Source organism: Mesoplodon bidens (genome assembly GCF_964165515.1).
Source record: "Mesoplodon bidens genome assembly, chromosome: 10".
Classification (NCBI taxonomy): domain Eukaryota; kingdom Metazoa; phylum Chordata; class Mammalia; order Artiodactyla; family Ziphiidae; genus Mesoplodon; species Mesoplodon bidens.
The window spans coordinates 97,530,101-97,555,967 of record NC_138172.1 but is presented as its reverse complement, the minus strand read 5'-3'; the positions used below and the strand labels follow the sequence as shown (position 1 = coordinate 97,555,967).

The 25,867-nt window shown below is 44.7% G+C and overlaps 1 protein-coding gene across 2 annotated transcripts in view; it reads right to left on the bottom strand.

Moving 5' to 3' along the window:
- The window catches only part of NEDD9 (neural precursor cell expressed, developmentally down-regulated 9), a 296,654-nt gene that overhangs the window by 30,243 nt on the left and 240,544 nt on the right, over positions 1 to 25,867 (bottom strand). Inside the window, exon 1 of one of the 2 annotated variants that reach the window (XM_081245728.1) lies at positions 16,876 to 17,050. The exons of the other annotated variant lie outside the window; for it this stretch is intronic. Coding sequence (XP_081101854.1) covers positions 16,876 to 16,887 — 12 coding nt within the window. The 5' untranslated portion in view covers positions 16,888 to 17,050. Of the gene's footprint in view, positions 1 to 16,875; positions 17,051 to 25,867 lie in introns of those variants that run through there. 2 annotated transcript variants of the gene reach the window in all.

The window sequence follows — 25,867 nt, the reverse complement described above, 5'->3', positions numbered from 1 at the left end:
GTGACCTTCCCACCACCAGCTAAGCAGCACACTGTTTCTAGACAGGCCTGCAGAGCTGCTTCTCCAGGGAAACCTGGAGAGCCTCTTGTGGATGCACAAGATGATCACAAGGTGATTTCTGACTAGCTGTCCTCCCCCCAACTCCCAGAGATTGGGATTCAGAGAGCTTGGCATGGCTGCTAGTGGAAGCACCCGGTGCCAGCTTGACACCTCACATGCTGAGAGTTATTCTCAGCCTCGGGTGAATGGGAATAAGTTATTTAATATCTGTGCCAGCTACAGGGAGCCAATGTCTACAGCCAGCCACTCTCCCACACAGGAGGTTACGGCTCCTGAGACCTTCAGAGAACACCTGGACCTGACCTCCCTGTTTTACAGATGAGGAAACAGAGCTGGGGTGGGGGGCGGTTTATCATCTGCCCAAGGCCACACCAGTGGAGTCAGAGATGGGAAGAGAACTGTGGTCTCTTGGCTCAGTTCTCTTTCCAGGACTCTAAGCCACCTTCGCTCTACTACACAATGTCCTCCTAACTGGGCTCTGTTCCATTTTACAGTAAAGCTCTGAAGGTGACAATTCTTTTTGTCATGTCTATGGAATAAATCAGTTCCTGGGGTTTGGGGTCCTGGCTGTGTGACTTGGGCAGGTTACTTCTCCCCTTGGCACCTTAACTTCCTCATTTGTAAAATGAGAATGAGGATAACATACCTATGCCATGGGTTTGCAGTGAGGATTCAGTGAGTTAATTCAAGTCAAGTACTTTAACATCGCGGAAGACTCGGGAAGATATGACTATTTATTTAATGTGCTGATGGCGCTTTGATCTTAAGCTTCCTAGCAGATTACCTCCACAGTTCTCAATCAAAGGTTGGTTCTATTCTAATGTTGTTATTATCTATATTTTTATACACATCTGATATTTCTCTTGCTCGCAATTACACTTCAGGAGAACTGTATCTTGAAGCAGTACTTCTCTGAATTAATAATGAGTTCTGGTCACTGCAACCTCTGGTTGAGTATTTGCCTATAAACAACAATAATGAAACTATTGGTTGCACTCAAGAGACATTCTGAGACAAAATAATAATAATAATATATTACTAATATAATTAATAATATTACTATATATTATATTAATATAATTAAGCAATTAATATAATATATAATACTAATCGAATTATTATATAATTAATTATATTAATATAATGATATATTATTATATTAATATTATCACAATATTATTAGTATTATATTATTATAACATTATTAATATTATATTATTATCATTACTGGACAAATTATGGATACATCTCATTAGATTCCAGAAGCGTACAATCCATCAGAAAGTACGGACTAACACGGATAAAGAGCTTGGCTTTTGAAAATACTTGGTGCCTCGAGGCAAGAGTTCCGTAAGGAGATAACAGCAAAGTTAACTTCAGCCAGAACACAAACCCTCTTGTTCAGAAGTGCACAGGCAGATCAAGAGTTAATTTCTCGGGCTAGGACAAGGTGGAGGGACCCTTTCCTCCAGGGCAGAGATGTGATTCCTTAAGGCCACAAAGTCAGAAGGTGATTATCTGAATATCTTACAAAAACCCAGGAGAGGCAGTTGGTCTATTCAAGACCTACTCCTTCTCCCACCCTCCCTGGGATATTTATCTCCAGGGCAGGAAAGGTCAACCCAGAAACACATCAAGGCAAGATAAGAGAGCTATGTAATCCTATATCCAGCTGGATGGTTAGCCTCCAGAGGCTGGCAGTTAGAAATGCAGCTAGAGCTTGGCAAAGCACCAAAACAGTTGGGTCACAGAACTTGAAAGCCAGAGGCCCTTCAAACAATTACAGTTCAACTCGTTCACTTTACAAATGAAAAAATGAGGCCCAAGAAGTTAATGATTTGCCAAGTCAGCTGGCTAGAAGGTCACAGAGCTAAGAACACGGGCCCCTTGTCTCCAGCTCCAGAATTAGGACGGTACTGAATAAAGTCAGAGGCATGTGCTACAAAAGCTGTGGTTCTAATTAGGATGGGAAATCCGCATTTAGAGTGGCAAATCCTATTTGAGGGATCCTAATTGTAGCAGCCTCTAGCATTGACCCCACCCCGATCTTTGAGAAGAAACTGTCCTTGGCTTCCATGATTCCACGTCCCCGGTCCTCCCTCTTCCCTTGTTCTCATGACCACTCATCTTTCTCCTCCTTCACAGACTAATTTCTTTTCCTGTCCCTTTAGCAATCATGTTCCAAAGGGATCTCACGTCTCGATGAGTTTGCTCTCTACAGGACATCTCATCCATGCCGATGGCATCTAAACACACAGGTAACACTCAGATCCACAGCTCCAGCCTCGCTATCTCCTCTGCTCTCCAGTCCCAATTTCCAGTTGCCCAATGAGTATCTTCACTTCTCACTCAACAAGTGCAAAATCCCTTTCTCCCGATCTCTCTCAGTTAACAGCACGCATAAGGCCGCCCAAGGCCGCCTCAGAGGTCTGCTGAGTCACTTCACAACCTGAACCTCGGTCAGCTGGGACCTGGCTTTTCTTCCTCACTGCCACTCCTCGCTCAGGTCCTCAGCAACTTTTGGGGGGGGGGGCGGGGAGGGGGGAAGGTATGACCATTGCTACCCAAGTGGTTTTCCCGCGTTCAACCTCTTCCCACCTCCAAACTCATCTTCCACATCACCAGAAGAGTTCTCTTCCCAAAATCTATCTCATTGTTTTCCTTCCTAGTTCTCTGTGATAGTATTTCTTAGAGTATGACTTGTACCGTCCCATTCAAGACTGGGAACTCCTTAAGTTCAGGGAAGCTGTCCTTTCTTTGGCATTTTCAGAACCAGTGTGTGAAACAAAATACACACTCGTTAAGTGTTTGCTAAATTGAAATGGATTCTGGACCCTGATTTCCTGGTTCTCTACAGAGGGGGTGAAATGGTTTTCTAGAGATGTCAGCAAGATATTCGGTTGAAATTTTCAAATGGACATGGGAAGATGAACTAACAGAACCAGAAAGATCAATGGCACATCCAAGTCACCTAAGTCTCACGGCCAGAGAATGTGGGAGATGGCGAGCAGGAAAGAGCCCGTCCCTCCCTGTTAAAACAGGATGATGACGTAGATCGGGAGCCTGCATCTAGTGCCACAACCACTGAGCAAACAGGAAGGCCAAGAGGAGCCAGCCATCCCTGTCTGATTAAATACAATGGTCTCTGTAAGAGCCTTTTCTCCCTTTAGTGTAGCAAGCTACATCGGGAGGTAGGTGACCGAGCACCATTCATGCTTTGCCAGAACGTTCGGGTTCTGCGGTTCCTGGTTCCCAGGCCCAAGGACTGGGAAGAAGATGCTGTGCAGTATTACAGCAAGTAAAGAGAGCTCCAGGTCACATGATCATTTCCACACCACCCTGCTCTTCCCTGCCCTTTTTTTTCCCCCCCGCTACTATCAAAATGTCAAGAAAGCTTATTATTCCTATTGCCAGGGAAACTATCTGCTATTCCAAATAGAGAGAGGTGTGTGACATAATTTCCATGACCATTCATGCTGCTGTTTGAAGAAACATGAGACACAATGCCTGGTGTGTCACCACCCGTCCCCCCGGACTGATAGCGTCATCAATGGCCCAGCTTCCTCTTATTATTGTACTTCATTCTACATTTATCATGCAGGAGCTCCTGCCAAGCCTCAGGGCTGCCACATTCTCAACAATGTGGCTTTCCTGTACCCAACCCCCCAAACTTTAGCCCTGGACTCTGGCAGGGACACACACGCACACACACACAGTAAAGAAGGAAATGGCCATTGTCCAGAAAATCGGTCCCAAAGGAAGTGACTGAGGGATGAGCATCAGCAAGGTCAGCCTCAGGACACACTGGAGAAGAGAAAGAAAGGATCCTGTGTTTTTATGTTTGTCTGCCGATAAAAATCAGCTTAGGTCTTTTCCATTATAGTTTATTACAAGATTTTGAATACAGTGTCTTGTAATAAACTATAATGGAAAAGAATTGAAAAAAAGAATATAGATATATACATATATATATATGTATGACCAAATCACTTTGCTGTACATCTGAAACTAACACAATATTGCAAATCAACTCTACTTCAATTAAAAAAAAATCAGCTTCAGTCTGAGGGCCATCCAACCCCTTTGGCTTCCTCCTACCCTCATCTTTAGGATACAGGGGGATGCGGGATTTCCCCAGAGAAGGACACAGCCATAGCCAGGAAACATGGATATCTACAAGTGTCTGGATTTTGATTCTTGGAATACTTGGTTTACACTGGATATCTGGAATGTTGAATTTTTTTAAGAGTTGAATCCTCTGGAGACTGTTAAGTAGTAGACACTAGGTTTTTAGGTTTAGGAGTTAGAAGATATGATGCAGAGCACATCCAAGTTTTTTCTCAGCAATATTTGTCCGTTGCAACCTGACACACTTTTCATTATGTGATCTGCACTAGCCACAGAAAGGCAGTGTGACATCCTGTGAGGTTCCTAGTCATACTTCCTGACCCCTGGGGAGGTGTGTCCAACACATGCCACCAAAGAGCCCTTTAGCACCTGGACCACATTTCAGCCAATGATTTTCATTTTCTGGAAAGTGCTTCTAAACCCCTATGGTAGTGACAAAGCTTACATGAGTATCTTAGACTCTCTCTAAATATTCATGTCACTTACTTTGCCCCAAGTCCTCACATCCTCTAAGATGGTCCAGCTTTGTGAACATTAGCCATAGCATCCTCTTTGTGTGCGTGTACACATGTATGTGTGACTTCACAGCCAACTACTATTACTTCTTGGCCATTTGTGGAGGATGGCTTTGATTGCTAACAGTATGTGAGAAAAATAAATTAGCTTTTCCTCACAACTCTGTTGATCATAAATAATACATATGTCTTTAAGAACTCAATTCTCCACTCTTCTGTGGTCTTTGGGGTTTTCTTGAGTAACTCCTGAGGGTCTGAAAGAAGGTGGGTGAACACCTAGGTTTCTGTGGGTACTTAGAACCAGAAGTCACCCATGGCTTGACCAGACCGACTAGGCTAGAATATTAGACTATGAAGGGATCCCAGAGATCACTCTCGCCCAGTCTTCTTGTTCTACTGCCCAGAGGGTCTCTTATTATATCAGCAGCAGAGCCAGAACTAGCATCTGGTTCCCTTCTTTTTTTTTTTTTTTTTGCGGTACGCGGGCCTCTCACCATTGTGGCCTCTCCCGTTGCGGAGCACAGGCTCCGGACTCACAGGCCCAGCGGCCATGGCTCACGGGCCCAGCCGCTCCGCGGCATGTGGGATCTTCCCGGACCGGGGCACGACCCCGTGTCCCCTGCATCGGCAGGCGGACTCTCAACCACTGCGCCACCAGGGAAGCCCTGGTTCCCTTGTTCCCTTCTTAATCTAGGATTGTTTTCCACTGGACTAGGGTATGCTTCCTGAGAACCTTCTCCATCTTAGAATTTAGTAATGCTGCTATTAAGCCTCAGAATTTATAAGCATTTGTCCCAGGTTGCCTGGTTTTGATAGATTTAAGCACAGCGTATTGGCAAAAGATCAAAAACACGGGGCAGGCACAAACGCTTTTCAGGGTCTGTCCCTAGATAAATCTGACAGGCGCCATATAATGATGAAGGCCTGACACCCACTCACCCAAAAGATAGGTTTATTAATGGTAAAACAACCACCTGGATTTCAGCCAACATTACAGTATTAGCATCAAATCACTTCTATTTGCCTGTCTAGACAAATCCCTCTAACATCCAGGTACTTGGGGAAGTGAAAGGAGAATTAAGTTATAAAGAAGTAGGAGGCTCTAGGCCACAGATATTACAGTATATTCCAAAAACGGTATTATTTCTCAATAGTCAAAACACACAAGCTCTAACATCTAATAAAGTATCTGAAAGAAGGGAAAGATCTTCCTATTTTTACATTCCCATATATCTTATCTTCCTACATCAAGGTATGCAACCCCCAAGGTATGAAGTTATATCTAAACCCATGAATGCCAATATGTACACATACTAGCAACCCTCATCTGCCTCCCTGGCAGAACCCAACTGATGTAACTTGGACATTACCCCTCACTGGAACTCGTTCAGATGACCCCTGAACTAGGTTTGGTGCCTTATTGCTATTATCCTACTTAACTTGTGAGGTCCTCAAAGAGTTTTAAAAAATGGATTCGCGGGCTTCCCTGGTGGCGCAGTGGTTGAGAGTCTGCCTGCTGATGCAGGGGACACGGGTTCGTGCCCCAGTCCGGGAAGATCCCACATGCCGCGGAGCGGCTGGGCCCGTGAGCCATGGCCGCTGAGCCTGCGCGTCCGGAGTGTGTGCTCCGCAAAGGGAGAGGCCACAGCAGTGAGAGGCCTGCGTATCGCAAAAAAAAAAAAAAAAAAAAAAAAATGGATTCGCACACTTGGCCGAGAGGGTGTGTACAATCGTATACTGTCAGCACTGCAGCTGCAGAGTTGCCTCAAGAAAGAATTTTTAATATTTATTTATTTATTTGGTTGCACCGGGTCTTAGTTGCAGCAGGCAGGCTCCTTAGTTGCAGCATGCGAACTCTTAGTTGTGGCAGGCATGTGGGATCTAGTTCCCTGACCAGGGATCGAACCCGGGCCCCCTGCATTGGGAGCGTGGAGTCCTATCCACTGCACCACCAGGGAAGTCCCAAGAAAGAATTTTTAGAAGCTGCAGCTTCTCAGCTAGGAGAGAGGAAAGATGGCAGAAGCAAATGGAGGAGGAGAAAACCTCAAAATGAAACTGAGGAAATTGTTTAGTGTCTGTGGATATAGACAAGCTCCTACATGTACATATGCTACAGCAGTTTATGAGCATAAAAGAGTTTTCTTCAAGGCCCATTATTAATGGAACATGCATTTAGAACTGGGCCCTGAAGAAAGCTATTTTATATATTTATATATTTTATATATAATAGGCGGACTATTAGGAAAATAAAGCCAAAGGAAGACTTCAGAGAATTCAGGTTGCCTTCGCGATGGTCTGATGGTTTACACGTGACCTAGTGAGACCCTAGGCTTCTTAGTACTTTGTGGTATTCACTTGAACAAATTCGCGCTAAGCATAGAAGAGGAAGCTTCCTTTTGGTTAGGAACTGTTAACATTAGGCCCAACCTCGGTCATGATAAAATTATGGCAAGCAGCTTATGATTGCATTTTTGTGTTTCTATTACATAAAACCAGGAAGGTAATTCTTTTTAAGCAGAAGGAAGTAGGGGAGATTATGCCAGTGATTCTTCACTAGAGGGGTTCAGAGACATTTTTGGTTGTCACACTGTGTGTGTGTGTGTTACTGGCATCTAGTGGGTAGAGGCCAGGGACGCTGCTAAACATCCTGCAATGCAAGGGACAGTCTCCACTACCAAGAATTATCCAGTCCTAAATGTCAGTAGTGCTGGGGTGGAGAAACCCCGGAGAGAGGGATGCACATGACACTGTTAAATTAATAGAGTCTAATCTTGGTCCTCATCTTGTAAGACTAATGACAATGAAAGCACTGCCTTTTATGCCTCTGTTTCCCCATTTGCAAAATGGGGATAATGAACATGTTCTTTATAATAATATCACGAGGAGTCATGAAACTATACGTGCAAAACACTCTGATATCTTCAGAAGAAAGGGTCTCTGTAAAATCAAGGCACAGTTATGATTACTGCACTATTATGAGCTCATGAAGTTCTGTCTTAAGAACTGTACTCCTCCCCCTCAAAAAAAAAATTCCTCCGGGGAAAGAAAACAAACCAGAAATGATCTCATCATGATTACACCTGCCACACCAAAAAAACAGACACAGTTCAGAGAAACTAAATTCTTTCCCTCCAGCAATGAAGTAAGCTGCATCTGTAATTAAGATCTTAATAAGGGAGGTAGGAGGCTTGATACAGACGCTGCAGGCTGTGAGGCACGGAGCTATCCTGCCAGGTTTCAACAAGAGCAACTGAAACACAATCCCCCTCGCTGCCTAGCACTCTCAGGTGTTCTCTGCACAGTCCGTATTTCAAAATGGGCTTTCCTTCATTGCTAAAGATTCCTACTCCTGCAAGGAGAAAGAAAAGGACTGCCTCATTATTTACGAGCAAATGTCATGTGGTAAATATTATTTACAGGTAAATATAAAAAATTTGCTGGAATCCACTTTAAAAAAGCCTCTTAGATAATTTCCTGATAAGAAGCTGAAAACAAGTTAGATAAAAGGCTGGCATAAGGCAAAAGGGATAATGTCTTCAACGGCTGATTGATCTCTGAAGCAGCTTGTGTTGACTGTCTAGAACGACCATGTGTTCCTAAACTTTCCAAGATGGTCCCCGTTTCAAATATCCTTCCCATTGTCAGACCATCTGTCCCATTTTTGGGTCTGTGAAACATGGATACATACCTACAGAAATGATATATATTTTAAGCTAAAAATAAAAGATAGGCATCCAAGTATATATCTTGCTAATGGATCTGCCTTGGCTGAATTTAGGATTTGGGAGGAAAAAAGATAAGTACTGATAAGAATCTTAGGTTTAGTCAATGGACTGTTCTCTCATTGACAAGATGATCTTTATAAGGAAACAAGATCTATTCCAAAGGCATCCTGGCCTCTGTGAGATTGTCAAGCCATCCAGCTTCACGGTGAATGCCACTGGGCTAACTGTGTTCCCATCACCCCCTTCCTTTACCCTCCCCGCCATTTAAGTGGATGCTCATCGAACTTAGCTCTGAGTGGAAAAGATTGGAGAATCAGAGAATAACATGGAAGTTCTAACCCAGAGGAGCACTCAAGGGAAAAAAGACTTCAAAATTTTGCTCTGCCAATGCTGTTGTGATGGTTCTGCAGCGCTGCTGGTCCACTCAAGCCATTTCCTGCTAACTCTAAGTCATATCATGGATGATTAATAACAACAAACAAAAAACAGTAACACCAAACTCATGGACAGATCACTGACATGTCCTGTTAGAAGGGTGGAGTGTCTAGAAGTCCACTTTCGTGACTTCCCAGTGGCTGGTGTTGCTTGTTATGGTTATTGGGGGCTGGGGGATGGAATCCCAGCTCAGCCTTTCAGTAGAGCACAGAGCCTGGGGACAGAGAAGCCTGAGTCCTGAGTCAGCCCCATCTTCTGTGGGAGTGAGGTGCTAAATTAAGGGCAATAAACTGACTACCACAAATCAATGAGATTAAGGCTAATTCATACAAGAGACAGTATAATTAAAATAAATTAGGAAAAATATTAATGACATATCATACTAAGTAAATACTGCTTTAAATAGAAAGATCTGGTTCAAATCCTAACCATTTATGCCTTTTGGTGGTTGCAACTTTCTACTGAGTTTCACAAATAACACCCTCCCACACACACCCCCGCCCTGCCCACACACACAAAGAGTAAAGAAAGGAATTAAATTCAAAATGAGCTATCAAACGTTTTGGTGCAGTGCTTGCGCTTTTACATATTCATGGTTGATCAGTCTTTATTTCTGGTAATCATAAACATCAACATTCCACATAAGGAACATTTTTGGTAACATAACTATTACCTTGACATATTAGAACTATCAGGAGGAATTCTCATTTGCAACATACACACCAAGATGTACAAAGAAATAAGATGTCTCCATGTGAGTGAACCCAGCCTTTGAATAAGGCTCATGAACCACCTACCTAAATACCATTTAGCACAATTAATTGCTAAATTAATTGGGGAAGAGGTTGAGGGAAAGGGACTAGCTTTTTTTTTTTTTTAAAGAATAAACCTGGGGCTTCCCTGGTGGCGCAGTGGTTGAGAGTCCGCCTGCCGATGCAGGGGACACGGGTTCGTGCCCCGGTCTGGGAGGATCCCACATGCCGCGGAGCGGCTGGGCCCGTGAGCCATGGCCGCTGGGCCTGTGCGTCCAGAGTCTGTGCTCCGCAATGGGAGAGGCCACAACAGTGAGAGGCCCATGTACAGCAAAAAAAAAAAAAAAGAATAAACCTGTATTTACTAGTCCATGATGAGGCCCAAGTATATGTATTTGAAAACATTGCACTGGCAATTGCATTATCTCCATGATCAGTTGTCCTACCCTCCATCTCAACCATGAAAAATCACAGTCACACACCATCACCACTCATATTTTCTGGAGTGCCTGTTCCATCTTCCTCAAAGCGTATGCCTCAATTCACCCAGATCACATTGTCCACCTTCTGAATCACTCTTCCCAGGGGAGGGTGGAAAAGGTCACCAATAAGGCATTTATCTTAAAATGAAGATTCCTCAGGAAGACAGTCTTTTGCAGCTAAACTGTAATGTTCCCCAGGCGTGCGGAGTCCTCATTAACTAGTAAGAATTCCCACAGGGGGATGACTGGAATGTTCAAAGTAAATAAGACGGAGGGGGTGTTGCTGACAAAGTATAAACAGGGTTTTTTTGGTTTTTTTGGTCCCTTTTCCATGCCCATACTCTTTGCAGTCATCCATTGCCTAGGTAACTGGTAGCTATTCTCTTCATTTTAAGTTGGAAATAGAGGATTTCTTCCCAGTGGCACCGTTTTGTTTATCTTGGCAAGGAGGCTTGGTAATTAAGTCTATATGTTACTGCAGAGTAATTCCATGGTCCCAGGGGCTGGGATTTCAAACCAATTTGTTTAAGTTTCTTTCTAACCCTAAAATGATCTAATAATAGATCACCAACACCTCTTACTTTACGTCTCCATCACTCTAGCTGAGGGCAGTAGGCCAGGGATACGGTTTCCCTGAGCCCCACTCACTTCCTGCGCACTTCACCTTTGATTTTTTACAGTTCTGACTTTGTCTTTCCCTCGGTACTATTTTTGTTGTGGATAAACAATTGTAGCAAAGGTTTCCTCTTACATTTTTATATATATAATGCTTCTGCACCTATATATCTGGGTATATATATTATATGTATCTTATAATGCATCATATAATACCTGCCATTTTAAAATGCCTATTATGTACTAGAAACAGATGATTTTCATATATTATATCCTTACAACTATCTGATGAGACGGGTACTATTACTCCCATTTTATAAATGAGGAAATGGAGACCTGAAGTAGCTTGCCTAAAATTATACTGTTAGGAAGTAACAAAAGTGGGGTTTGAAACAAAATCCACCATGCCATATACAGCGAGACCCTTTTAACGGCTATTTGTGTAAGTATTATATGTAATTCAACATTCAGTTCAATGTTTGTTGAGTACCTACTGTGAGCAAGGTCCTACAATTTCAGGAATATCAAATCTTATTAATAACAATGAAGATACCAAGTCATTAAAATATTAGCAAGTGGGGACAGAGGTGTACTGGTAAATCCCTATGTCTGGCATCTGCATTTCTGCAAGACATCTCCAGGCCCATGGAATATTCAATAATACTCGATTATCTTAACCTAGTGACTGGGGTTTTGACATAATCCTGTCACCAAGTCTTGAGTCCACACTATCCTTTCAACATCTATTGGGCACCTACTTATATAAGGAGAGCCGGGGCCCACTAGCATTGTCTGCTTCCATTATTCAGGAGCCATGGTAAATACCTTACCATGGAAAATGTCTTGCTTAGGCTTTAGAACAATCCTATGAGGCAGTTACTAACCCTATTTTACAGATAAGAAAACTGAGGCTCAGAGAGCTTAACTTGCCCATGGTTACAGAGCATCAAGTCACAGGAAACAGAAATGCCTTTCCCCAAACCTCAGACTTCTCTTGTCTCTACTGCAAGAACACAGAAGACCAAGTCCCTACCTCTGCCTCCCACGCCCAAGGCCACAACAGATCCTGGATCATGCTTTTTAGTCAAGGGACTCCATACAAATAAAGGGTGAGTCTCTCGTATTCAGTGGGGCTTCCCTAAAACTGGACAGCCCCAGTGGGCAACCTATGTGAGTACCAGGTATCATTTAGATAGTGATTTGATTGAAAGAGGTTAATGAATAAGGTAGTGCTAACAGAGCAGGGCAGAGGTGAGAAACAGAAAGCCTATCGTAGGGATTATAGGACAGTCAGGGAGACAAAGGTTTAGTCTTCTGATTCTTTTATAGAGTGGATGGATGAGGGGGCTTGACTCGCGGCAAGTGACACACGAACCAAGTCACGTAGGCACAAAGAGACGGGGCAAATGAGTGGGAGCAGCAAGGGACCAAGATCTCCCATAGCAGAGTCCAAAGAGACGAGGGAGGTAGGAGGTACAGAGTGTGCTTTAAGTGTGTCACGTCTGTGTAGGTGGGGAGGCAAGCCCTACAGAAGTCGGTATTAGAGAAGCATAAAGAATGCTTGAATGAAAAAAATGAGAGACGATGAGGTCATAAGGGCACGAAAGGGGACGGAACTGGCAAAGAGGCTTGAAAAGTGGAGAGGAAGTTTCTCTAGAAGTGGGGGGCGCAGAGTGAAAGCCACTGATGAATTCTCAGAAGAGGACTGATGTATATTCCAGCAAGGAAAGGATGCTGAAGGAATCTTCGTTACTGTGCAACCTGCTAGATCGGTGTTCTCAGAACACCTACAGTTCTACAAAGACTCTGATCTCTGTATAGGTAAATCGTTTAGCTCTGAAAATGGGTTTGCTCAGTTAAGAAATAAATACGTAACCAAATAATTTTTTCAAAGCATCTTTTGGTGCTTTTAGATGCATAGATCTCACATAAGATTTTAAAAGGAGGCAGGGGGCAGGAGCCCCTCATTTGGAGGGTGTGAAACACATCATTTAGAAGAGAACAAAAAATTTTAAACCAAAATGTTGAAGCCAGGAAAGAATCAGAAATTATACAGATTATAAATGACCATGCTGACTAAATCAAAGACACTTGATCACATGTTCTCAAGCCACCTTGAGAAAATTAAAATATTTTCAAAGTCCCCTAGAAAGCTTTTCATAGTACACACCTTCTGGTTTCCCTAACCTACTTTACCATGTTCATCCACGACGCAGGAATCTGAATTTCAAAATGTAGTTTTCTTACTTGTGTTCTAAGCTCTACCTGTTCTAACGCTCAGTCGGAATGTTCATGAATGAGTTTGCTGAATGGCAAACCAGATAAGTAATTTAGCATTTTAATGTAGGCACACAGGGTACAGAAATTTGGCCTAGCCACAGAAGCTGCTCAGCTATTAGAGATCAAACAGGCCTGGCCCGTGGGGCACTGACCAGGCCTGGGCCTGCACAAAGTGGGTGGGGTCTCGTGCCTCTGCTCAAACACAGCTGTGCACCCACCCTTCAATTACCCTCCTGGCAGACAGCAGCGATAACCCACCCCCAGACCCTCAGGAGGGAAGCCTTCCCTGAGCAAGCCACGGCCACTGAGGCATAGCTCCTAACCCCAGTATCCAGAACATGCTGTGTATGTTCCGAGGAGCTTGGGGAAAATTCCTGATGAAAGAAGTCCCCCGCAATTTACTGTCAGAGAACCTCAGACGGAATCCTATAAAAAGAAATGGAACTTTACGTGCATATGAGAGTGACTGCACCCTTCCTGTGAACAAATAAAAATACATACAATGCAATCAAAATAGACTAGATATAGGCTAACCAAAAAAAATTCACCAGAGTAATAGCTTGCATTCCACAATGCTCAAGATTACCGTAAATACAAGCTGGCTGAGCTGGAGCTGTGTGTAAGTTCAAAATGAGTGGAGGCTTGGTTGTTCTCTAGTTATGATCCCTGAAGTAGCCAAACCAGATAATCTGGTTAAAAAAAAAAAAACCTTAGGGACTTCCCTGTTGGCTCAGTGATTAAGAATCTGCCTGCCAATGCAGGGGACACGGGTTTGAGCCCTGGTCCGGGAAGATTCCACATGCCCATGGAGCAACTAAGCCCGTGCGCCACAAGTACTGAAGCCTGTGTGCCTAGAGCCCATGCTCCACAACAAGAGAAGCCACCGCAATGAGAAGCCCGCGCACCGCAAGGAGGAGTAGCCCCCGCTCACCACAACTAGAGAAAGCCCGAGCACAGCAACAATGACCCAACACAGCCAAAAAATAAATAAATAAATTTATATAAAAAAATATCTTAAGAGTGGCTGGATTATAAATCTCTCAGTGAGCATTTTTAAGTCTGACTGTGCTAAATTTATAGCGTTTAGAGCAATATAGTGTCTAAAAGGTAACTCCTGACTCCAGGATTTTACAATCTAATAATTATCTGGTTTTACTACCTAAGTGGCTCGAATTAAACAACACTACCAAACATGCATTTCACTTTGCTTTGTAGAGTTACTGTCTTAAAAAAAAAAAAGAATCTATTCTGCAGGAATACTTTTTCTTGAGTTCTTATGATTTATTCAATAAGCACGAAAGGTCTTTTATATAATCGTTACTTTGATGTGCAGGAATACTCTAGATGACATAGAGTCTTAAACTTCCTGGGAGAAGAAAACACCAGTCACACAGCACATTTTAGGGAGGTCACAGAGAGTTCTTTCTTTAATAGTGGTTTAAAATCACAAGTTCTGGAGCCAGATCACCTTGGTTCAAATCCCAGCTCTGCCACCTTTTAGCTGTGTGGCTTTGGATAAATTACTTAGCCTCTCTTTGCCACAATTTCCACATTTGAAAATGAGTATAAAGTATCAACACCACCTCCTGGAGTTAATTGGAGATTTAAATATGGAATCCTGCATTGGCGTGGTGAGTCTTAAGAACTGTTATTTATCACTCCTCTACCTTTGTGCCACCTCCTCTACTTAAAATTACAAAATCCTCTCCTGAAATAAAGCCCATTATTTTTTTTTTTTTTTTTTTTTTTTTTGCGTTACATGGGCCTCTCACTGTTGTGGCCTCTCCCGTTGCGGAGCACAGGCTCCGGATGCGCAGGCTCAACAGCCATGGCTCACGGGCCCAGCCGCTCCGCGGCATGTGGGATCTTCCCAGACCGGGGCACGAACCCGTGTCCCCTGCATCGGCAGGCGGACTCCCAACCACTGCGCCACCAGGGAAGCCCAAAGCCCATTATTAACTTGAGAGAAAATAGGCTTTATAAGAAAGGGAAAGTAGATTGCTTCAGCTATTGGTTCCTTTTATAGTCACCACAAGGTGTCAATCTGTCATTTGGTTAGTTGGGGAAGTCAGTAGTTTTGCTGGTGAAGATGTGCACAAGCTAATAAAAATCCTACATTTACAACACCTGGCAGGGTGTTCGACACTGGTAAGACCCGGCAGAGAGGCAGGTTTTCCCCATGAATGGCAATCACAGTTCACAGCGTCAGCTGCCATGATGTTTTCTTTCCACAAAAGTAAAACTAAACCTGATGAGGTCGCTGAATAAAAGTGACTTTAGACTTCGTCACTTTCCAGATTGCGGCACTCAACGTTAAAAACAGCCATTTATAAATGTGAGAACGTATTTCTCTTTTTTTCCCCTTCAAGCTGGTTTTTATGAAACTAAAGGCATTCACGATAGGCAGAAGAGGGGCAAAGATTCACTGAAGGCTAAGTAATATCTGGAGATCGGACATTATGATATCCTATCACTGTCCTAAATAAGGGAACTGTGGAAATACGGGTGAACCATTTCAAGAAAGAGAGCTTTCCTGCCAGGTAGAAGGATTTGTTTCTGGTTGCATCCTAAAGGCAAAAATATTAAGAATCTTCAGGATTATCCATTCCCCTGATCTCTCCTATTGAGGTAGAAAATGGAAAGCTGATAGTACAGTGCTAACTGATACCTCTGCCTTCAGAGAGTTCTAACCTTTCCAAGGAGAACTATAACTCATGCATCACAATAGAGACTTTCAACAGTTAGATTTAGAGCTACTGAACAAGATTTATAGCTTTTGAAAAACAGGTTTATCCCTGAGGTTAGCCAGTGGCTATTAGCCAGAACTGAGTATTTACAACCTCACATTAAAAAAGGATGAGCCAGAACCTAGGTAATTCAGAAAGAAAGCAAAGTAGCTCTCAGCTAGCACAATCTTGAAGGTCAGACAGGTGATTCAAATTGCCAATCTCAAAGCATAAACCACCTTGCCTAAACGCCTTTTAATAACAGCATGTTTGTTTAAACGCACTGGGACTGAATCTATTCTAAAACACACGTATTCATCCTCCAAGCAAAATTCATATCCAATCCCTTGCAGTCTGCTCTGAATAGGGTCTCTGGAAGCTGCTTGCCTGGTTAGATGGGGGCAACTTAGACAAAAGGGGATATTCTAAATAAGTTATAATCCTTTTGCCGAGAATAAACACACAAAGGTGCGAAATGCATGGGAAAATATACTGCTGAGTGTTCTGACACTACTATGAGTTTCAGGGACAATAAGCTCGCTGGAGCCTTCAGACCCTCAGTCCATTCAAACGCCAATGAAAGTGTTTTCAAGAAATGGCAAGTACTCATTGGTTCTGAATCCAATGTCATTTATGGATGTCAAAATTCTCTATCATCAGCTGTATAAGGGTACCTGGGGCTTTGAGCTTCTTCCACTAAAAGTACATATGGCAAACTGCTTCCCGAAGCAAACGCTTTAAAGCAAAGGCTGAAAACTGCTTGAAGAGCCAGGCTGAGAGGCTCAGCAGTTCTGATTCCTCACTTACTACGTCTCCCGGGACAGTGGCGGCCAGGCCCGGGCGCGGAGTGCCGAGCCAAGGCGCGCTCCGCATGGAGTTAGGCACCCTCTTGATCTACAGTGGCCACTGCAGCTCCGCCAGACTTTCAGGGGAGGTGGACCGGGTGTGCTGTGAGTTCCCGGCGTGGGTCTTATAGGCTGGATCTCTGCCTGCCTGCTTGTATGCCAACCCCAGTGACTGAGACCCATCTCAAAACAGAACACAATTGGGCACAGTAGGGGTCCCTGCAGAGGAGCTGTCCTGCAGAGGACACACGGGGACACACACGGACACACACACACAGACACGGAAACGTTCTGAAAAAGGCACTCTCTTACCTTATACTTCATCTCGGCAGCGGTGAATTGAGGCGTTTTCCTACACTACACTAGTTAGACTGCATTAAGCACTGGCGTGTCCGCCCCTCCATCGAGCGCTGGGCTAAATGAAAGTGAGAACGGCCCGGCTGCAGCCAGTTGTCAGCGCAGCGCGGAGCTCCGACACCGCTACGCCCGCCAAGCCTCTGAGCTCACTGTTTTGATTGAGGCAGGCCGAGCACGGAGCTCATTTGCATACCGCCCCGCCATTGGCTAGTGGGCCAAGGTAATGCGGACGCTCCGCCCACCCTTAACTCCTGAAAACTGACAAAGAACTTGTAATGTGATCATTTCTTTTTACATTGTCAGAAAGGGTGGAAAATAAAGTCAGGAACCTTCCCGAACCTTACTCCACCCCCACCCCCAAAACCCCTGGAAAAGGAGATAAATTCTTTTTAAGCTTAACCCAAATTTTAAAGAAATGGAATTCAGAAAGCAGTCTGACAGCCGCGCTTCCTGTGACCTAGCAACTCCTTCATAAACCCATTTCATTTCAAAGCCGTTCACCTCACAATCTCTACATGAAACAAACTCGGGGAACAAAAGGTTTTCTGTCTCCCGGCCCCTTTTTACTAACTACCCCTGCTGATATCTCTCTCTCTCTTTCTCTCCTCCCTCCCCTCCCCTTTCTTGCGGCTGTTTGCTTTTTTTGTTCTTTTCAATGTTCAAAGTACTTGCAATGTCAGTCTGCAAGGAGCCAGAATACAATTCTCCCTCAGTGAAAAGGAACTTGGTAGCTCAGGCACCAGGGATTCCCTGGCCGGCTTCTCACGAGGGCCTCACAGAGTTGAGTGTCAGCCACATTCAGTAGACCTTCTCTGGTTTTGCTGAGGATAAAGGTTAGCTGTGACCTCTTAGATGGGGCTGGCCAGTGCACACGCCCTATACATCATCACTGTTCACCAAGTACTGTGTTCTTTGATGGCTGGCATTTCTAGTTCCAGCTTTGAACACTGCAGTTTTTCCTTCTGACCTCTCTCTTGAAGATGACCCATTAACCCACCAACACTTATTATCCAGGGAACAAAACATGCCCACTGTTTGACGAGCCTAGTTAAAAAAACCTCAGTCTTTTCCCAGTGAAGCACAGAGCATTTGGTTCAACTTCATGCTTTCTATAGAAAGAGAGGATCACCCAGGAGAGAACAGAAATGGTCACCTTCAGCAACTCTTCTGAGGGATGGAGCAGTGAGGGGAAAATTCCTTTTCATGGGACCTCAGGATTGAGACTCGATGAGTGCAGACAATAGCTGTCCCTGAATGGGAAGGACTCCAACTAGACTACACGACTTGGATGGAAAAATCAGCCTTTATTTTTCTCCTGACTGAGTTGGATCAGAATCAGTTTGATTTTTTTTCCTTCCCAATTCCCAATGGATTAAAATTCTACTTTTATAGGGCTTCCTTGGTGGTGCAGTGGTTAAGAATCCACCTGCTAATGCAGGGGACACAGGTTCGAGCCCTGGTCCGGGAAGATCCCACATGCTGCCAAGCAACTAAGCCCGTGCGCTACAACTACTGAGCCTGCGCTCTAGAGCCCGTGAGCCACAATTACTGAAGCCCGCGCACCTAGAGCAACAAGAGAAGCCACCGCAGTGAGAAGCCTGCGCACCGCAATGAAGAGTAGCCCCCGCTCGCCGCAACTAGAGAAAGCCTGTGCACAGCAACGAAGACCCAATGCAGCCAAAAATAAAAGAACTGAAGAAAACAAAAAATAAATAAATTTATTTTTTAAAAGTCTACTTTTATGATCTAAGCAAAAAGAACAGGAGAGCAGCTGTCCTACAAAAGTGGTTTCCGGATACAGGGCTCAGAGTTTAGATCACTGTTTAATGTGGCACTTATTCCCTGGACAGGATCCCCCCCACACACACCAAGGTGGTCATAGTGAGGTTGACACAGGTTTGGGACCTCCACTCGACCTCTTTCCCTCATTTAGCCTTAGAGTGAAAATGAGCCTGAGTGATTTTGCAAGGTCCTTCTGAATACACATTAAGCATGAGACATATTACACTGCAAGGATCTTCCTAAGGGTCCCACAGACTTATGTGAGAGTCTAGCTGGCAGGAAATTGTTTTTGGTGTCTGTCTGGATAAGTCAAAGTCCTTCTCATCTGTAAGATGAGTCTTGTGGCCTCCAGGAGATCTAGATAACATTCCTCTGGCTTCCTAAGCAGTAAAGCTGAATCCGCCTTCTGTTTTGTTTGATGAGCACCACTGAATAGTGAACACTGTCTCACCCCTTTTTAATGCTTTCAAAGAGTTTCCCAAAGCATATGCTAGGGCTTTTTCTTTCTCTAGGTAAAAGCTTAATTCACACCAAGTGGCTCTCCTGCTTTCCTGTTTCTGTCCTGTACAGAATATACCTGAAAACCTACCTGAAGTTTATTTCAAGGTGGTTTGGGTCGTTGTATTGTTAGTTATATAGAGAAAAGCATGAGGGTGTTGGAGTCAGGTAAACGTGTGTTAGAATCTCAACAAATTTCTAACTTCCTAATTTTGGTGTCCTGAAGTGTAAAATAGACAATAATATCAACCTGCTAGCGTTATAATGAGGACTAAATGAGCTAATGTGGATAGAAGTTAATAGTATTTGGCAGATAGTAAGACCTTAGTAAATGATGGCTTATTAGTATTATTACATTATTAATTATTATTTTACTATTAAATTTATTATACATTATTTTATTACTATATCATATAACATTAACATCCTATATCATTATAATATTATTGTTATATGATATAAATTAATTTTAAATTATCATGTTAATTATAACTATTATCACTATTAGACTATTATCGATATTATATGTGTGGTGGGCATTCAGAAAAAGATGGAGGATTCCCTCCATCTCTGTGCCATCCTATCACCGGGCAGCTTTCTAATTTAACAAATATCAATTCAGAACCAACCATGTGCCACGGCTGTTCTAGGTAGGGAGAATACAACAACAGCCCAGTTAAAGGTCTTACCCTCACAAAGTCTAGTAGGAGTGCAGGACAAAAATTAAAGAAATATATAGTACAGTTTTGGCGTGGTAGATGCCATGAAGAAAAATTATGCAGGAAAAATTGCTAGAGGAAAACAGACCAAGGTGGGTGAGGAGAGTCTTATTTTAGAGCGAGTGGTCATGTAAGCCCCTCTAAGGAGGTAATATTGAAGCAGGAATCTGAACAACATGAGGGATCCACTCAAAGATCTGGGGAAAGAATGTTCCAGACAGAGGAAGTGACCCACGGGAAGGGCCCGAGATACAAGTAAGCTTGGTGTATTTAAGAACAGTGAGCAGTCCAGGATGCCCAGAGAGGGGTACCCAGGGGATGGAGGGAGGGAGGGGTACCCAGGGGACGGAGGGAGAGAGGGGTACCCATGGGACAGAGGGAGAGAGGGAGGTGGCAGCCGTTTGGATTTTCTCCTGAGTGTGACAGGAAGTCACGGGAACGTTTTGAGCAGGGAATGATATATCTATTTCTCTGTTTTTACCCTTGGTTTGTTTAAACACTCAGGGACAATAGACTATTATTAGTTTAAAAATATTGAGCTCTTTCTTAATGCAGCTTACATAATGCTGATAGCTGTTACTTTATTAGTGTCATCTACTATGTTTCCTTTAGAACCCTTTGGGGAAACACAAATGCTCTCAATGAATACAGAAGCAGCCCCCTCTCCATCACCTGACCTTCTGGATGAAAAGATACTGTTTAAACTGTGCTATATAAACACCGTCGATTGGTTTATGCAGCCACCCTAATGCTCCCATGGGTAGCCTCATAAAATGGGTCAAGACCCCAGGGCTCGGACACTAATAACCTGTGCTCACCAGCACTCTCTCAGCCTCCCCAGATGCCCGTGCAGGCTGGAGCAAGGGAAATGGCACAGATGCCACCCATACCATTTTCCAGCTGCCACTGGGTACTGGTGTGTATACAGCAATAAATCAGAGAGGATGCTACAGGGAAGAGATTCTTCCATCCACCACTTAGGAGGAGCCCACGTGGCTGCCCACGTGGCTGCCCGCTGAGAGTGAAGGGGTAAGTCAGAGCCTGCAAGGGCAGAAAGCAACCTTGGGAAGCATCCAGTCCAGCCCCTGGTGGAGGGGATGGAGCTGCTGCTCTGGGGGTGCCCTGCCCGGGGGCCGCCAGGTTGGATCCTAACCACAGACAGTGCTTTAGGTCAGTCCCCTGTCTCTCCTGTCTGATTTATTCCAGCCATTCCTTTTAGTTACCCTGCTGAAAATCGCTCCTTGTTCTGCAGAAGGAATCCCTCCCTCCCTGTGCATTGCCCCTAGTGTACTTGGACCAGGGCCCTAGCATAAGGCTCTGACACATTGTATCATGATGATTTGTTGATGTCTGTTTCCCCAGCTTCCAGGTGAGCTGGTATCTTGTTAAACTCTGTGTGCCCTGCAGGCTTATACCTTACAGAAGCTTAAATGCCTTCTGAATGAATGAGCAAGAGGACAGCGCATCTTCAAAGGACTCGTGTAATCTTGAGGTTCTGCCTGGTGCTTAGGAAGGCAGTGGCGAAACTCCCGGTTGAGGGCAGGAGTGCCGTTTACATTTACTAGCCCCGGGCTAGGATGCACCTCTTCACAACCAGGTCAAGGCCTGTTGCCAGTCCTGGCTCTTGGGCACAGGTCAGTCAGATAACTACGGCTTGTGGGCCGCCTGTTTTTATATGACCTACGAGCTGAGAATAGCCTTTACATTTTTAAGTTGTTGGAACAAAATCTAAAGCAGGATAATATTTCATGAGATGTCTCTAAATAAAGTTTTATTGGAACAGGCGCACCCATTCATCTCCACGTTGCCTGTGAGCTGCAACAGCAGACTTGAGCAGCTGCGACAGAGGCGGTTAAAAACTGAAAAGCCGAAAACATGTATTATCTGGCCCTCCCTGGAGCAAGTTTGCTGACTCATGCTCTAGAGGAGTGCAAGATGTATCCATCCCTGAGTTCAGATAAGTATAGATTCTGCCACAGCCACAGAGAAACAACATAGAAATACCCACTCTAGAGCCATGTTTTACCTTTTTTAGTTTGATACCAATTTCAAAAAAAATCTTCATTATAACAAAGTTACTTCAAAAATATAATCCGAGGCACCAACTTTTCAATTCTACAGGTCTCCAGAAACGTCCCCAAACAAAGATGAGCCACTGAGAGTTTTCTCCTTCAGTCCACTGGCTCATTCAGGGACCAGGCCCTGTGCTGGGCTGTCACAAACATCATTTCTCTTAATATTCATCTAACAACCCTAACGAGGTGGGTCGTAGGGTTCTAGTTTTACACGTAACAAAACTGAGACTCGGAGAGGTTTCCACAACTTGCACGAAGGTCCAGGCCAGGGAGTGGCAGGTCTGGCATGTGAACCCAGGCTTTCTGGCTCCCGGGCCTGTGTGCTACACGGCTGCCAGGCTTCCTCTGGGTGCCTTCATTATCTGAGCCCCCATTTGTCAGTTTGATAAATTAGCATCTCTACCCTAGTGGGACTAAGCCTACCTGGGGACCATGTATTGCTCTGGAGTCGTGACTAAGGCTAACAGTGTGAACACACACACACACACACACACACACACACACATCTTACTCACTCATACTTTCAAGCCTGTGTGTGTGTGTGTGTGTGTGTGTGTGTGTGGTTCCTCTTGCCTGGACTGCCTTCCTTTCATCATCTGCTTACCTAAATCCCGTTTTCCCCGCAGTTTGCACCCCATCTCCTGCATGGATCCTTTTCTAGAAAATCTCTCCATTGTTGATGACCCCATTACCCACCCCCGCACCCCTTGTGTCTTTCATCACCTACGGCTTAGGTCAGGGCTTCCCAAATCTGAGCTCCTTTAAAAACCAGTTGTGGATGCTTCGGCTTCTCCCCTTTAAGTTGGATTCTGTAGGCCTTGGAATCTACACATGAGAAAAGATCCGCATAGGATTCTGTATACAGCGTTTTGTGTGTGGTATATCATTTAGTGCTTAGTTATTGCCTTGTATTGTTTCACCCGTGAGGGTGCCTCCCCCAGAGTGAGATTTTAAGCAACTTGTAGAAGAGGATCCTGTCTTTCCTTCTGTCGTATCCCCTTCTGCACCTGTGTAGGTAACTGCATCGCATCTATGTCTTCTCAAAGCCCTATGCCTTGTCCACGCGCCCAGCCTTCATCGATGTCAGTATGAAAAAAGTAAGCCACTTTTCAGCAGGCAGGGCAAGAACACCTCTCACTCTAGGCAATCGCCCTCGTGTATCTGTTGAGCGGGTCAAGCTCTGGGAATGAAGTCTGTTATTAGGGAGACGCTCAGAACAGTCTCCAGGCCTCTTTATGTGTGCGGGGTGGAGCTTTCATTCACTCTCCCTCCACTCCTATTTTGGCACAAGAGACCTCATGAAAGCCACCCAAAGCCCATCCATCTTCCCCCCTTTTCACAGCAGTGTCCTAGGAAGAATATCCGTTTTCTGAAAGAGTTGTTAAAAGCACTGTTTTAAGGTAAGTTTCTGCAGCTGGAGGGTGGTGTTTACCAAAAAGGCTGTTGACTCACGGTCCTCGAATTACTCCTGCTTTGGTTCCTCCCCGACTTATTTCTTGTTTTTGCTCGATGACGAGCCACCTGGGGTGAGGTGGGGCTCTAAAGAGATTAGCAGTGGTTCCTCCAGGTCTCTCTTCACCTTCACGCATGACATGTGGATTCCCACACTATGAAGCCTTTACAAGGTCTGACTGCCCCTTTTCACTCAGTCAAGTTTAGAAGTGTGTCACTGTCACCATCCTTTTAAAAGTCCACCACCCTCTTCCCCCTTCCCACTGCCCTCTGCCATCCATCCCAGACTCTACGAGGTGGCTTTTAATTTTATCAAGGGTGAAGTGCTAACGTTGAGTGTCTTAGGGCCCTCTGAGTCCTTGGTAAACCCTGCAGGAATACAGGTAATACCGTGTCACTAACATGCTACAAAGACTCCTGTAAATGGGGCGATTGTTGGCAATACCTTGACTTGATTTTTGAAAAACTTGTGCAGCTGTAAAGTTTCTGATGATATGTATATATACACCTACATACTACAGATATTATAACTTTAGAATACTTAATTACTACCTTTTCCCCCCACGAAGGACTTAAAAAACGTAACAGATTAAATTATATGTCGAGTAAATCGACTCAATTCTAGTGAAATATGACAAGCATTTGTGAGGCGCCATCTTAGCATTTAGTGTTTTCTTCATATGAAGGATTTGGGGAAGTTAACTTAGGGGTGAAATAATAAGAAAAGTTAGAAACACGTAATAAAGATTTAGGTTTATTCATCATCATAAATGTGCGAAGGCTTAGATTGCTACTATTTATATGTATCCAGCTGGGCAAAGGAATGCAGTTCAGTAGAAGGAGTTTTTAACAGTAAAACTGTGCAGGCTGCTGGCAAACGCTCCCTCCTGTTTTCTCCAGCCCTGAGGTGTTCTATTATTGCACACTTTAGTTTGTCCAAATAAACAATTTGTTATATGAAACTGTCATGGGAATCTCTTCTGCTGGTAGAAACTTGGACTGTGGGTTTTTACAAAGGTCAAAGTGATCTGCCAAGACCAAATAAACAGGAGTGGCGTGACTGGATGGAAGATGGCCTCTACTTTTCTGAAGGCAGGGTCCAGCACAGTGATACTGCTACATAATATGTATTCAATAAGCAGTGACAAAGGCGCCATGGTTTCCTTCTTGGTAACTTCTGTTCTTCCTTTGTGTATTCTTAACGTTGAAAAGTCTTCCTGACCCCTCGTCGCGTACGTAGCATCACCCTCTAGATGGTAGGATGTGAGATCACGGCGCTTTATGCTAGAGCTTTGCCATCCCCTTCCCACTCTCCACTCTTTGCTACCATCTAGGTGGAATGAGCGGAGAGATTTATGGACTGCGTGCCCTAAATTCCCGGATGGGGCTGGATGTTCTGTTTCCAATCTGCTCCTGAGCTTTACCATTCTCCCGACACACGGGCCGCTAAAAGTCACCCTCCCCATCTGGCATCCAGCGTGACTCCAGGGTGGAGGTGGGTGTGGAAGAAAAGGGGGGGGCGGTGTTTCAAACCCCCAGTAGTCACTTAACTGGAGGCACAGGGTAAACCATTTCTTTAGGGTTTGGAGATGCATTTTCCCGCCTGGGGCCCAACGAGAGCCCGCTGACCCAGTCCTTCGAGAGCCCCTGCTTTCTGTCCCCCACCGCCCTCATCAGCTGAGGCCAGTCAGTGAGTGTCCAGCAGGCCCTGTCCCAGGGCATCCGGCCCGTCTGAGCAGCCCAGGCGGCCGCCAGCTGGCGCTGATGAGGGAGTCGAAGGAATCTGAGTAATGCAGGGCCTGGGGTCGGAGTGGGGAGGGCAAGACGGTAGGAATGTGATGTGGGAACGCAGCACACCCAGCGCTGCTGAATCCAAGCTTTTGAAGAGTTTGATTCATTTTAGAAAGCAAACAAAGCACTCCAGCTATCAGCAATCTTTTATTTTGTCTGCCGGAGGAATGCCTTTCCAGCGTGGGCCGGAGACTGGGCGGCTGTGGAGACACCAGCGTCCACCCTTGACTTGCCGAGCGCGTGTGGACGGCGCATTCCTTCCTGCCCACTGAAGCTGGGAAATAAAGAGCAGCTCTCTTCTCCGTAAGGAGAGCCCAAGAGGAGCTCAGCTAACGAGCAAGCACAGGACTTAAAGGCTCACTCACTCACAGCACTGAGGTTTACAGATGTTAAGTACGAGTTCCCTTAATTTGCTTAAGTCCTGGCACCCTGTGATTTAGACCCGAGGATGTAGACAAGGGCGGGGAGATTTCTTGAACTTTGATGCCTGCGGTTCTCATGACTCATGCTCTAACCAGCCTGTGGAGCTTCTGGTCAGAGGAAGGGTCGAGGGTTGGGAGAAGCAGCAAGGCCACGGCCCTCCTGTCCCTAGAAGGTGGAGGCTACGTGCTCCCCACCTTTAGATTTTCC